The sequence below is a fragment of the Oreochromis aureus genome, linkage group 13, assembly GCF_013358895.1.
Source record: "Oreochromis aureus strain Israel breed Guangdong linkage group 13, ZZ_aureus, whole genome shotgun sequence".
NCBI classification, from domain to species: Eukaryota; Metazoa; Chordata; class Actinopteri; order Cichliformes; family Cichlidae; genus Oreochromis; species Oreochromis aureus.
Window position 1 is genome coordinate 10,361,022 of NC_052954.1, and position 14,261 is coordinate 10,375,282.

Below are 14,261 nucleotides of genomic sequence, written 5' to 3' on the forward strand. Positions count from 1 at the left end.
TACGGCAGAAGCTCATTGGTGTAGAAGCTCATCAGTCAGAAACACCACGGGTTTGTGTATTCTTTATCTTTCTTTTTAGTCCCAATTTATTTATCTGCTTAGTTTCTTCTTTAGCTCTGCTGTAGCTTGATAGCATGGCTAAGCATCATCTCAGTGATGACAGTGGTGCAAAGCTGTTATGATCTTATCTTTTAGAGGGATTAATCTGACTAATCTTTCCAAAGATCTAACAACTGGAGTCAAAGTTGAGATGCTAGCGTTAGAGGAGAACTGTCACGGGAACATGTAATCTGATACTCCTGAGAGGAACCGGAGTCACAGCAAGCAGTGAAACAAGACTAAGCATGAAGATATTTGATTCCAAAGACATCTGGGTGCCAAGTATCCATCCTGAGAACAAGTGTTTTCATACAGAAACACCTGAAGCACGAGCTACCCCAAGGAGGAGGAGTCACGGATCTACTCCCTAGTCACTCCCGAATGATTGAGCTTCTCCCCAATCAAACCATTAACTCATTATTTTGTTCTTTAAAAAAGGTTTTTAATGTGTATTTAAATTTTATTACATGCCAGATGTGTGACTGAATAAGTAGGAAGAAGGACCACTAAGAGTGATCAATAAGGATCTGCTGCACAGCTTTCCCAAATAAAAAGCCTTGCAAAAATGACAAATACAATAATCACAAAAAGGCATGCTGGACTGATTTTATTTCAATTCAGCATGCCTCTCAGCATTAAGGAGCATGCTAACATGATTACTACAACGTGAATTAAGTATTGTCTTTTAATCTTGTTTGCAGGCACATTGCATGGTCAATGCTGCTTTTAAGCTGCTTTTAAGCTGTTTTGATGATTATACTGCACGCCCCATTTAAGATATGCAGGGATCAACATCATTAAGTAATAAATGCATGAAATAAAAAGTAACTTGTCTATTTGGAGCGACTTTAGTACCACTGACAATGATGAGCATTAAGTAATTTACCGACCATCAACTCAGAAGAAAGATTGTGTTTTAGCCACACTTAAAAAAAAAAAAAAAAAAACTCTGTCAGGAGTATACATGAATATGTTTGTTTGTTTAAGGCAACAGTCACTATGGGTATGTGATAAAATCTTTCTTTCTCATTACCAGTAATTGAGGAATTGTTGGAGCATTTTGGGTCAGAAACCCCCACAGATGTTTAGAGCAGGAAAAATCGAATGGATAGTTCAGCAGTGGACTATTCCTAAAGTGATATATAATGAGAGCAGTGAGTCAGAGGTCCAATAAGAGGGCTAAGTCTCACCCTGTGGACCGGGGATTTACCATCAGAACCGCTACCCTGAATCTTCTTCATCATAACAAAAAAATAACAACTGCAACACTGCGGGCAGAGTGCTGCTGCGATTCTATCTCATGTACACATCAAATCCCAGATACACTCCCCTGATTGGAGGAGGGAGAGGAAATCCTCATCTTGAGTCCCACAATCATTAGCGTGAATCACAGCTGCAATTAAAACCTCGTTTATCTTAATTACTGAACTAATGAGACGAGTCCCGCAGGAGTGAGCCGCAGTCTCAGAGGACACTCGGGGTGAGGAGCGGGAAGGCAAGAGAGGAGTCATGCAGAGTCACACTTAAGTCTGCAAACAAGCACGCCCTCGCACTAATCTGAACAGATAGACAGAGGCATATGTGTAAGCGTGCATGTACGAGCACACACATATAGAGGCATACACACACATATATCCATGCAAAATGCATCATCATATAACCTTACCCTCCCACCTTTATCTCCTAGCACTACATCACCCTTCAACTTCCATTATCTATCAAACTTATAATGATTTTATCAAGCCTACAGACTCCATCTCCATAAGGGCTTAGTGCGGTGCTATAACTCTTGATTTTGCAACGACCGGGAATACATCGCACCACCTAATTAATGTCTTTTTAATGCTTTTCTCCTCCAGAGCTTAACTCAGCCAAGCTCAACTTTGCAACAAGCACAACACACACAACAATACAACATGTGGCAGCAGACGGTAAGTAAGACTGAGTAGGTGTGTGCACTGAATGGGAGCAGCGGGTTTATGGTGAGCTCAGTAAAGAAGTGGGCTGGGCAGTGGCCTCTTTGTCCCGAGCATACAGCTATCGAGCGCACACACTCACAAATAATGCATGGCTGCGCACATGCGTGGACAAAGGGTCAAATTCCTTCGTTCAGCTGTGAGATTGTGCAGTGACTCAGCAGATGGTAGAAGAATGAATATCTTTATCACCACAAATTCCCATGGTGTGCCAAGCTTATCAAGCGGTGCCAGCCCTTATCAGCCAGCTGGCAATAGTGGAGGCACCGATGTCCCTCCATCCTGGCCATTCTGGGCTCAACAGGGGGCAAGCAGAGTTTAAAGGATACAGTCCACAGACGGTTGTAATCCTCCCAATGGGTGTTTATTTTCCACCACGCAGATCAATGTTTCAGTCCTGAAGGATCTTTGAGGGATTGTTCGTCCTTTAGGATTGAAACACTGATTGTGTTTGAAATAAACACCCTGCAGGGGTATTAAAGGAGCACTGCAGCAGTGGATGGACAACACAGTCAAAAGTGTTTGTGTGTTTTATCTTAATAAAAATAGGGATGCTTCATGTCTCTCCTGATTAACTATGATTCAGCTGGACAACAGGTTTGTATTCTCAAACAGGTCGAATAAGTCTGAGTCATACGTTCAGCGGCTGTGATGCATACAAGCAACATAACTGGGTCAATTACTCAGATATAAATCATAATTTAAATTGACTATTCGCCGCTCACAGAAGCTTTGTGACAGTCAAGAATAATTTATAATAGTGCTATCAAAATTATTGCATCCTTTTTTGTGAGTCAATTGTAATATCTGACACATTAGAAAGAAAAATGAACACAATTAGCACGGCTGGATCTGTTCACAAGTTATGTAGGGTTCTGTAAATTGCACAGGTGGCTCACTGTCCCCGTGTCAAAACAGGTGTTAATGTGCATCAATGAGGAGAAAGAAACGAAACAGCTGAGGGTAAACTGATGGAACAGTCATCAGGTAAACTTGTTTTCCATCCTCTTCAGATACGATGTCAACAAATAGCACTAACATTAAGTTAATGTGCAGTCAACTCTCGATCTGTCTGTATCTGGTCTGCATCCACTTCCGTAAGTTCTGCTTTTCTGGCACATGAAAATGCATTCATATCCATGTGCACAAAAAAGAAAAGTGTGCCTTCCAGTAATTAACTCTCTAAACATTTGTCCAGGCCAATTACCCTGGGGCAATGTTGAAACTTAAAATGAGCATGCTTAAGTTTAAAAGAAGGAAATGGACTCAAGCAAGATGGCGTCACAGTGACTACTGATTTGGAGAAAATTAAAAAGGTTGATTAGCTGGGTATACTGGGCAATATGATTATATTTCTCTCAATAAATATTACCAAGTATTCATCCAAGCCACAGGACTGTGCAAAAGTCTTCAGCTGCCCCTCATTTGATAGGAAAATAGGAGATAAGTGCATCAATTTATAGAGATATTAGACAGTCAACATGCTTTTAATGAATTCGGCAGTGTGTTTGGGATCATCGTCAAGCTGAACTGGCGAATATGCAGTCCCAAACCTTGACGGAGCCTCCACCGTGTTTTCCAGAGGGCTGCAGACACTCACTGTTGTACCTCTCTCCTGTGTAATTTGATATACTTCAGCCTTTCTCACAATGACCAAAGAAAATCTTTGAAAGATGTTCATTAAGTCTTGATAAGTATCACCTCGCCAGCACTTAAAAGAGAGTCTTGCTACTTTGAAGTAAAACATAAAAAAATGAGTGGTGATTCAAGACTTTTGCACATTACTGTAAGAATGGCTTATTTATATTTAATGTTAATATTCGCTTCCACTTATTCCACTTAGAGGAAATTAAATTCTATATTAATTCCATGCTTTTTTCCTTTCTTCTATCAGAAGCTTCAGTCTTAAAAAGGTAATTTATTGCAATTAATCACAGCAAACCTTTTCATTAATACCTTTTCTTTTAAACTGATTAAGAGCTGTAGTTACAAAATAATAGCATCTTAAAAAAAGAGAGTGATTTACTACAGCAGGAGGAATTTAGGATACTGTCATCATTATGTCATTAAGCTGTTCTGAGTTATGCTTTCTGCATTAAGAGCTAACTGTAAGATAAATTGGCACAGGTGTAAACATGACAGCTGAATTATTCTGAGTGTTCACTTAATCTAGTTATATTCATAATACTGGGGTGCATTTAAAGTTTATCCTGTTACATAGTCAGTCAATATTACTCTTGTTGTAACTTCTCCCAGATATCCATCTCCACCTTTAGCGCAAGCTTAACAAAGAGTTTTACAGGATTACAAACCATGTGAAACATAGTAAACCAGTTTCACAGAGCAAAGTGGTGCAGTGGCGCATAAAGATTAAGACATAAAGTTGCAAAGTGTGTGCAGAGTTAATGCTTTTGCTGCATGCCGTTAGTACTCATAACAATAATTATTTCACGAAATTTTTACATTAAATTGATTCCTTGAGCCTCGGAAGGATGAATATAGCATTCATGTCATTACAAATACCTGTCTATCTGAGTCGATCCCAGACGCGGATCGACACCAAAGTTTAACTTTAAGCAACCTTGCCCCAGGGTCAATCTGTCCACCAACTTTCATGAAGTCAGTTCAGTTTGTGAGATATCTTCCTGGCAGACAGACAGACAAAGTAACTGGCAGGCATAAACATCATATCCTTGGCAGAAGTAAGAAAACTGAGTATTTAATGCAGGATCACTGCTTCATCCTTATCAGCACCATACAAGCTGTACAACTCCAAAGTAAAGCTCTCAGATATAGTAACACCAACACAAGTCAGGGATTTCTGAAGTGAGCTTAATATGGCGGTCATTTGTTTTGGCGCTTTATCTCAAATCTAAAACAAAATCTTAAAGAAAACAAACAAAAAAAAAAGCGAAGGGAGACGACAACAGAAAAATCGTGGCATCCTTCTCGTCTGCCGAAGGTAAAATTTGTCACGCTGACAAATCATAATCCTGTTTTGATGGCACAAGCCAACTTGAGAATGATAACACAAAATGAAAGCTGACTTCTGCATAACTGAACCAAAACAGTGATTAATAAATGCTCACAGCCAAGCCTATTCTCCAACTCTGAAGAGCTTCTCTCTGCTGTTATTGACTGTTGTGCTTGATGAGACTTGTCTATTATTACTGCGGAATTATGATAAGAGGTGATCGATTCCCCTCTCTGTGCTGCGGATGTCAGATCGATTATGTGACTCAGACCTGTGATGATGGTGTAGCCGATTCCTCTTGGTCGACCAAGATCCTGGTCAATGGCTGTTATCTTCCGCACTTCGTATCCCTGCAGACACACATACACAAATATAACCTGTAAGCTGCATGCAGTCTTCACAGACACATTTTTTAGTTGTTGAAAAGTAGTTTCCACTTTAATCAGAGGAATAAGAATAATATCAAACACTTGAAACACAGTTAGCAGTTTTTGCTAAATAAAATACAACTACATGCTATTTTGTCCTCTGCTATGTGCACACAGGATGGTAGACGCCTTGAACATGTTTGAAATCTCCTTTCTCTTTTCTTCTTTTTAAAATCAGGACAGGATACTTATTTTATCCCGGTGAATCAGATATCTGTAACCAAAGCATCAACAAGCTAACAGAATATTCCTAGGCATATCAAGACCGTGAATGTCCACTTATCTCTCACAAAGACGTGCCCATCAAATTTTAAAACATAACAGTATTGTATTTCCAATCCTCCTTTGTATCTCTTCAATGGAGAGGGTGGAAAAAAACGTGAAAAGTGCAGGCAAATCACAAACTATTTTTTCTTTATGTGTGTTATTAGCATTTCATTGGGGTTTATTTCTCCTTTCATTGTTTCGAAGTTCCCCTGCTGCGTCAATGACTCTGCTACTCAACAAAACCACAGTGTGACAGCTGAAAAAAGAGAAAAAAAATCAAAACGAAAGACAGAAAGCTATTCGAAAAGTCTTTGATCCGCTGAGCTTTCTCAGCCTTCTTGCCTCAATCAGACGCAGCGGTGGTACTTAAAAACCCCTGTGCTGCAGTGAGATTGAGAGACCTTCCCTTACTTCCTTCCTTCTCTCCTCCGTCCCTCCCTTACTCCCATCTCAGCCCTCTCACTCACACCCGAGCAGGCTGCCTCCCATTGATCCTGCAAATTGTGTCTAAGACGTGTTTATGCTCCATTTCTGCCAAAGCATCTCCTGTCATTGACCAATTACAGCAGAATCAATTACAAGCCTTTTAGAGAGACTGATTCGCACCTATCACAAACTGAGGGGGAAACACACACACACACACAAATGAGAAAGATGCAGGGACATACTAAGAGAGGAACAGAGAAAGTGAGTGTGAAGAAGTGATGCTGAAGTAATATGAGCAATATTCTCGAGCTGTCCACACAAGTGCAATATGTTCAATCAAGCGTCAAAGATACAATCCCTCCCCTCCTGCACACACATGCAGACACACACTAACATGTATACACTGAACCTCTTCTCCCTCTTTTCATCCTTTCATTTCTAGCTATACAGTGCATTACCCCCCCCCATCCTCCTCTCCTTCTCCTCATTGAGTTGACAGCCAAATTGCGTTTGTCCTAGAAGGGGCTTAAACGTCAGTCCGAGCGCAGATTCACAGCTATAACAGCTAAAAACCCTGCCCTGTGATTTCATCTGAAAATAAGAAAAAAAACCATTTCTTCTACTCCTTTGTCAAACTTTTCCCTGGATGACTGCTTGATTGGCTCAGGAATAAAAGAAAGATAGAAACAGAGAAACAAACAGGCCGCCAGAGAGAGGCAGAGGTAGAAACAGAGCGTGCGCACTTACACCTTTGAGAAATGACCTATGACAGGGACCCAAGTTTGATATCTCTACGTGTAAATGTCAAGGGCCTTGAGAACAGTTGACACTCATTCCGTCACTGTACGCCCTCGGCTTATCACCACCAAACACTGCATAATGGAAATGACACAGAATACCACATGAGGTCACTGAAGGTGTGTCTGTGTAAGTGTGGTGCTGCTGCGGGCTTGTACTTATGTGTCTGGCTTTAAGCACTGTTGTAATCCTGTGTCTGTAGTGGGGTCAACAGGGCTAAGTAATAGATTTCTGATTTTGGCTGTGCATCTGCCGTGACATGCTCTTACATTGTAACTGTAATAGGATTAGACAGTGCCCCCTACTGTTAGAGGTAAGAGATGAGGCACTCCGAGGCAGTATTACTGAGGATTAAAGCTTCCAAGCTGCTGTGATCTGGAATCCACTTACTAATGTTAACTTTACAATCCAATGTAATTTCACTCTTTTTAAAAAAAATCTTCCCTCTTATTCCCTCATCTAACTTTATACCTGTTTTTTTTTTTCTTCTCTCCGGTCACCTTTTTCTCATTCCACCCCAACATCCTACTCTCTTTCCATACCCTCACACCTCCCCCCTTCCTCCTATTGTGACCTTCCTGGTGACAGTTGATGAATCAGAGAGTCTGGGAGACACCGGGCTTCGACTCCGTCACGCCCCGTTAATATGCATGCAAATGTAGCACTTGACATTTCTACTACAGCGCATTCGGGCTGGGAACGAGGGACGTGTGGGTTGTTGTGTGAGTCGGGGGGCTGATTTGGGTGAGAGACTGGGGAGGAGACAGAACAAAAACTGATAGAGTGAGAAACCGAAATCGGGACGGACAGTGTTATGCCCCTGTGTGTAATTCTCTCTCTACAAGTGGAAACATCAGTAGCTGGACCATTAGCCACCTGGGAACTGAGTTTAAGAGCTGAGCCAGGAGAGTGAACATAATGGTGTACAGAGAAACAGACATTTAGTGTATCAGATACACATTATAAACCTACTTGAGATTGAAACAAAGCTATGGCCATTTTGAGTCCCTAATGTACTTCATGTTATACCCCGACTTCATACACATGCCACAGTATGAGCGCATAAGACCAGAAATCCTGTAACCCTGGTGACCTTTGGCAGGGGCTTCGCATCTATGAATGAGGATTGTAAATCTATAACAGTAATTACCATCTTCAACAGCAATGCAAACTGCATTTCGTTGCCCTGTACCTGTGACATGTGCAATGACAATAAAGTTGAATTCTGTTCTATTCTATTCTAACCACCACAGCGCTATATATGGGGGCGCTGGACTGAATTTGGGTGGATGTAGTTTTTTTTTTAAATAGAGCCCCAAATTACAACAAAAATCACCTCAAGGTCATTTATAATGTAAGGTAAAGACCCTACAATAATACAGAGAAACCCCCAACAATCAAATGACCCCCTCTGAGCAAACACGTGGCAACAGTGCGAAAGAAAAATTCAATTTTAACAGGAAATAACCTCTGGCAGAACCAGACTTGGCAGTGAGGAGAGGGAGACAGGACAAAAGACACACTGTGAATTCAATTTGGGGTGGCTGTAGCTCATGAAGTAGAGCAGGTCATCTACTGATCGTAAGGTTGGTGGTTCGATCCCTGGCTCCTCCAGTCTGCATGTCAAGTATCCTTGGGCAAGATAGTAACCCCAAGTTGCTCTCCGATGCATCCATCGGAGTATGAATGTGTGTGAATGTACTATGTATAGAGAAAGTGCTTGTGAGAATGGGTGTGATTGGGTGAATGTGGCATGTTGTGCTTTGAGTACTCCGGGAGAGTAGCAAAGCGCTATATAAGAATCAGTCCAATTATAAACACATAGAGGTGAATGAAGGAGCTCATTGCATCATGGGAAACCCCCACAGCCAAGACCTGTTACAGCCTAACTAGGGGAGGATTCATGGTCAGCTGATCTACTATAAGCTTTATCAAAAAGGGAAATTTTAAGCCTAACCTTAAAAGTACAAACCATCTGTATCCTGAATTCAGATTGGGAGCTGATTCCACAGAAGAAGGTCCTGAAAGCTAAAGGCTCAGTCTCCCATTCTACTTTTAGAAACTCTTTTTAAAAAAAATCATATTTCTTTGCACGAGTTGTATACCCCTACTGAATAATAAAACATGAGCATGGGACAGGAGGAGCAGGATATGAGAAATAAGATAAAAGGTAAGTTAAATGTTCTGGCATCAGAGCAGGATGGAAAGAAAGAAAGAATGAAAGCTGCTTGAAGAGGATACACACTGTGGTGGTGAGATGTTAAGTGGGACTGTATTACTGACCAGGGGAACATCCTCCTCTATGTTGGTACTGTAGGGCAGATTGGTGAAAATGGGATCCATGTCTTGGATATCAGTGATGGTGATAGCCAAGCCGGCAAGCCGGGACAGAGGTCTCAGTTTGTCTTGATCCTTTCAGAAACCAAAAAACAAATACAGCATACATTTAACAGCACTAATGTAGTTTTGCTAACAGAGACTAAGTTTCGATACTGTATGTGTGCTGACCGTAGCGTTGACGGTGAGCTGGTAGGCTGTCGTCGTCTCATAGTCCAGAGCTCTGGTCACAGTGACAGTGCCTCGGGCGCCATCAATGGCGAAAAAGGCAGAAGGTGGCTGAAAGGAGAAGAGAACACTGCCCCCAGTGCCTTGGTCTGGATCGGAGGCGTTTACCATGAATATGGATCTGCCCACCGGTGTGTCCTGAAAGACGCATCGAAGGAGACACACAGAGAAGTGAATATAGGCGAACAACAACCCAAGTGTATGCAGGAAGATATCTCCTTCTATAATTACATTTAAAAGTCAGAGAAAAATAAAGAATAAAGCAGGTACAGGAAAGCTTTATTAACTACCAAAGCAACAGATGGCAGTTTAACTTAATTAATAATTATTACTATCAAAAACAATTTGGTTGTGATTGTGATTGATCCCCTGCAGCGTTTCCCGTGAATAATGACATCTAATAACAAAGTATTTGTAGTCGATCTGGATGAATAAAAGCAATGATTAAGACGGCTGCTTCAAACAAACTGCTTCAAACTTCAAACTTGTTGGACTGGCCAAAAGTCTGACTCAGCAGCTTGTCAGGAGAGCCAATGACGAATGGAGGAGGACACACCATTGTTGGTAGTGACATATTGGATAAAAATGGACAAAAGAGCAAAAAGATCAAACAAGTGAACTGAACTGTCGCGGGATGCCTGCCTGCAGTACCAAGCTGGGCTGCATTTCTAAGAAGCAACATTGACGAAAATGAGACAAATGTTCACCAGCTTTACTAAAAGGCTGTAGTAAAAAGACAGCCTCGTTCAGCCTCCTCCCGGAACGTCTGAAAGAAGATGAAACCACAGCTCTATTTCAGTAATACAGCTAAACTGACACGTGTGTGAAACGTTAACCCTGATGCTTGTTTTGAGTTGTCCGTGAAGATCAGGCTTTAATTCTGGCACACAAGACAAATTTACAGCAGACTTAGCCCTCTTGTTTGCAAGTGAAAGAGCAACTTGCCTTGCTAAAGCAAACTGTTATTGTTACAATAATGCATCTATCCCTACAACAGAAAGTATTTGTTGCACTTTGTTGTCTGTAAATATATGCATTGCCTATCTGTGTTGCCCACAGAAATGGTCTTGGGTATCAAAAAGCTAAAAGCAAAGATATATGAAATGCCCAGAAAGTCCGCAAGATGCTACACCAGAGGGTCATGTGTGAAATAAACAAACAAACAAACAAAAGAAAAAATTAAATAAAAAAAAGAGAAGGCTGTATAAAGACACACATTTTCCAGGTAGCCCGAAAAGTCTGTGGAACAACGGCATCATTAATTGAAATTTTATCTCAAAACAGCCACACATACATGCACGATTAATGAGAAATGAGAATGTGTACAGGTACAGAGGGAAAAGGACGTGAAGGAGAATGGGACGCATCCTGATATTCCACTAAAAAAGAAAAAAAAACCCCACTTGCACAGGTCTTCTGCTCTCTCCTCCTGTTTACCACACCTGTAGACACAGACCAGAGAGTGTGTGTGTGTATGGGTGTCCACGTTTATGTGTGTATGTGGTCTTGTCTATCGCAGGGGCAGAGTGTGACCACATGGGGAGGTCATGGTGTTGAACTGAGCTGGGCCCTGAGCCAGAGCTAAAGTGACACAGTAAGAGAGCAGTTGACCCCACAGTCTGTCTGCACTGGTGTCATGAGAGTGTAGAAGTCTATTTGCATGTGCGTGTGTGTGTGTGTGTAAATAGTGGTGTGTCAGAGTCTATGAAACTGTGTAACTGTGTGTGAACGCCTGGGTTAGAGGGGGTAGACAGTATGAGCAGAATCAGACCTCGCGCGGGCATATGTGTGTACGCATTTGTAATTTGTGTAATGAAATGTGTGCTCTGCTCTCTCGCAGTGGTCTCTGCATGCAAACATAAACAGCATCGCAAACGGGTCTGTCCAACCACATCAAGCTAGACTGCCATATGAGCATTTAAGGAGAGCAACAAATGTCAACCAGAGTAACAGAGCAAGTTTTTTATCCCTGGAATCCTCGCTATGTTGTATGCAGACGGGGTCCCGGATCATTTCTCAGATTTATGTAGTGAAAATTAATATAATTTACTTTTTTTTTAAAAGTAGGTCTGAAAGTTGTGAATGCTCAGATGTAATCGTAGGCCTCGGGTTAACATTATATTTCTTTTAGTGCAGTTGCTCTGACAAGAGGGAACGACACTGTGGCAATAAGAGTGAAAAAGGAAGAGCAGAAAACTTTTCGCCAATCTATTTCTTGTTGAAAAAAAATGAAAATAAAAAATATTTCTTTCAAAATGAGAACAACAACCAGAGCTGACAGCTTTCAGTCACTTTCCATGCTCTGCTCTCCTTTTTTTGGGTCCCCGAGAAGCTCTGCTGCATCACTTTGAGTGTAACCTGGCTGACAATTGCCGAGTGAAGGAACAGAGTTACTAATCCACTCCCCCACAACAATAACTGCATTTGAATAAACATCTAAGCTGCATTTCTCTGATATATTTAATATGTTTGTCAAGTTGTCTGCTTAGGAGGAAATTGGAAACACCTCTAAAGGTACCCCACAGCCTGCAGCGCGACACCCGAGCACAGCAACAAATTAATTGGATGAAAATATACGCAATCAAACTCTAGGTGAATTAATTAAATATTGTTGCATGTACATGTGTATGTGTGTGTGTGTGGAATGGATGTCGACATTATCAATTCTGCTTTGATGTCAAGGAGGTAGTTTGATGGTTAAGTGTTGGATGAATGCATGTCTGTGTGTGTGTGTGTGTGTGTGTGTGTGTGTGTGTGTGTGACACTTTTTGGAAAAAGGTGTGTGTGTGTGGATAAAGAATGTGATCTGATGTATCCTTTTCTTCCCCTGAAGCATGCCACCTTCTATCTCTCTTTGCGCAGCAACCTGTGAAACAATAACTCATAAACACCGCCAGGGTCAAACGCCGCAAGGTTCGGTAAATAACGCAACGCGCTCGTATATGTAAACACACCCGCGCGCACACGCCAGCGCCAGTTTTGATCTCTCAGATTTGACAGAGGCACGGCATTCAAAGCACTTCAAGCAACAACAGTTCAAAGCTTTGCCGCGATGTGCAGATGACCAACTCTCAGCAGAATGTGTCAGTGTGCCAGTGTGGTGCTGCACAGGTTAGCGGGCTCGCCTGCGTGCGGGTGAAGCTCGCGTCTGAGCCGCTATTCGATTTTTTTTGGAATCTCTCCCTGAAAACTGAATGCGAGCATTAACCAGTCACATTATTCAGTCTTATCTTCTTGCTTCCCTTTAGTCTCTGAAGGTCAAACTGCTCAGTTTGCATAAACGGTGCATTTTAATACTAAGAGCAAAACAATAAAGCAACCTATTTAAAGAGTTGCCTTGGATCGTCAGCTCCTCTTGATGGATTTCTCTGCATTCCAGCAGTCCATCACTAAAGAGAGCTGAAATATTCTCTAAGCAGCCACTACACAATACTATCTTCTACTAGCACTTTTCTGCTTTCCAATTGGTCACAGTACCCTTCCTATTGGGCTATTGATTGGACTCGTGTGAAGTCGATGTGAGTGACCAGGCGCAAAATACAAGGCAGTGAATAATTCTGGTTTTATTAACCTATAAGACTACGCAATCATTCCTCCATAAATGAGACAGACGATAAACAACAAGGACAAAAGAATGGGGAAGCACAGGCAGCTAAACTGGATACTACTGAATGCTAGTTGAGAACCATGTATGTGTCACTACCTATACCTTCAAAAGAGCAAAAGCCAATTGGTTTGTCACGCCACATATTCCAGCATATAAGCCTTGACAGTGCTTTGCAGCTTTTGAATAAATGGGGCTATTTCCTTGGGAAGAAGAATGTTAAGTGGAGAGATGGTTGAGGAGGGATGGAGACAGTTCCCTGCTGTGTCTTATCTGAAGTGCACTGTGGGAATCACTCTCTTCTCCCTCTGAGAGCTGCTACTTATGAGAGAAGGAGAAACATACAGCAGAGATATATAGAGAGATAGAGACAGAGGAGCATTCTGTTTATGGTACAAAATTCAGATCGTAACTGAGAGCTAATTCTAATTTTGTGTCACAATAATGCTGAAATGCATAAAAAAAATGAACATAAAAAACATTCAAATGCAAAAGTGCTCCCACTAAATACTCCTACTAATATTTAAAATTGACATTTTTAATTGCTACCTGTGTTATTGTAATCAGTTTGATAGATTTTACAGTACATACTGTAAAATAACAGAGCAAAAAAAGTATCCTTACATTTCTATAGTCCAAAAAATTCCAAAACACAATTATGCTGAAGCACCGATCAATGAAAGAGTGAGAGAAACTGCGGAATCGATGAAACTTCCCAGGAGCTTTGCGGGCATCATTGTGAAAAGGAAGAAATCAGGAAGCACTTTTCTGACTTGGCCTTTCAGCCAACTCAGTAAAAGTTTAAGGAAGGAAGGCAAGTGACCAAGAACCTAGTGCTCACTTCAGTAATACCTCTGAGATCCTCTACAGATAGAAAGATGCTGGACAGTTGCCTGTGCAGCGTTACGTCAATTAGGCTGTAGAAGTGTGGCTAAAAGAAAGTCATGCCAGTTGTCAGACAGCACTTAAAAGGCAAAGCATTGGAGGAAAGGTAATCTATGTCATAGATATCAAGATATGTCTGGTGAATTTCTTGGTACATCACCTTTCTTATCAAGCATGTTGTGCACAGTATGCAGTGGCCATGGATTCTTATCAGGGACAGAGACAAAGCCTCATATCAC

The 14,261-nt window shown here is 41.4% G+C and overlaps 1 protein-coding gene across 1 annotated transcript in view; it reads right to left on the minus strand.

The window, feature by feature from the left end:
• cdh23 (cadherin-related 23) overlaps positions 1-14,261 on the minus strand; it is a 189,346-nt gene that overhangs the window by 107,851 nt on the left and 67,234 nt on the right. Inside the window, exons 7-9 of the mRNA XM_039621895.1 lie at positions 9,477-9,671; positions 9,252-9,380; positions 5,321-5,399 (exon numbers count right to left, since the gene is read on the minus strand). Coding sequence (XP_039477829.1) covers positions 5,321-5,399; positions 9,252-9,380; positions 9,477-9,671 — 403 coding nt within the window. The remainder of the gene's footprint in view (positions 1-5,320; positions 5,400-9,251; positions 9,381-9,476; positions 9,672-14,261) is intronic.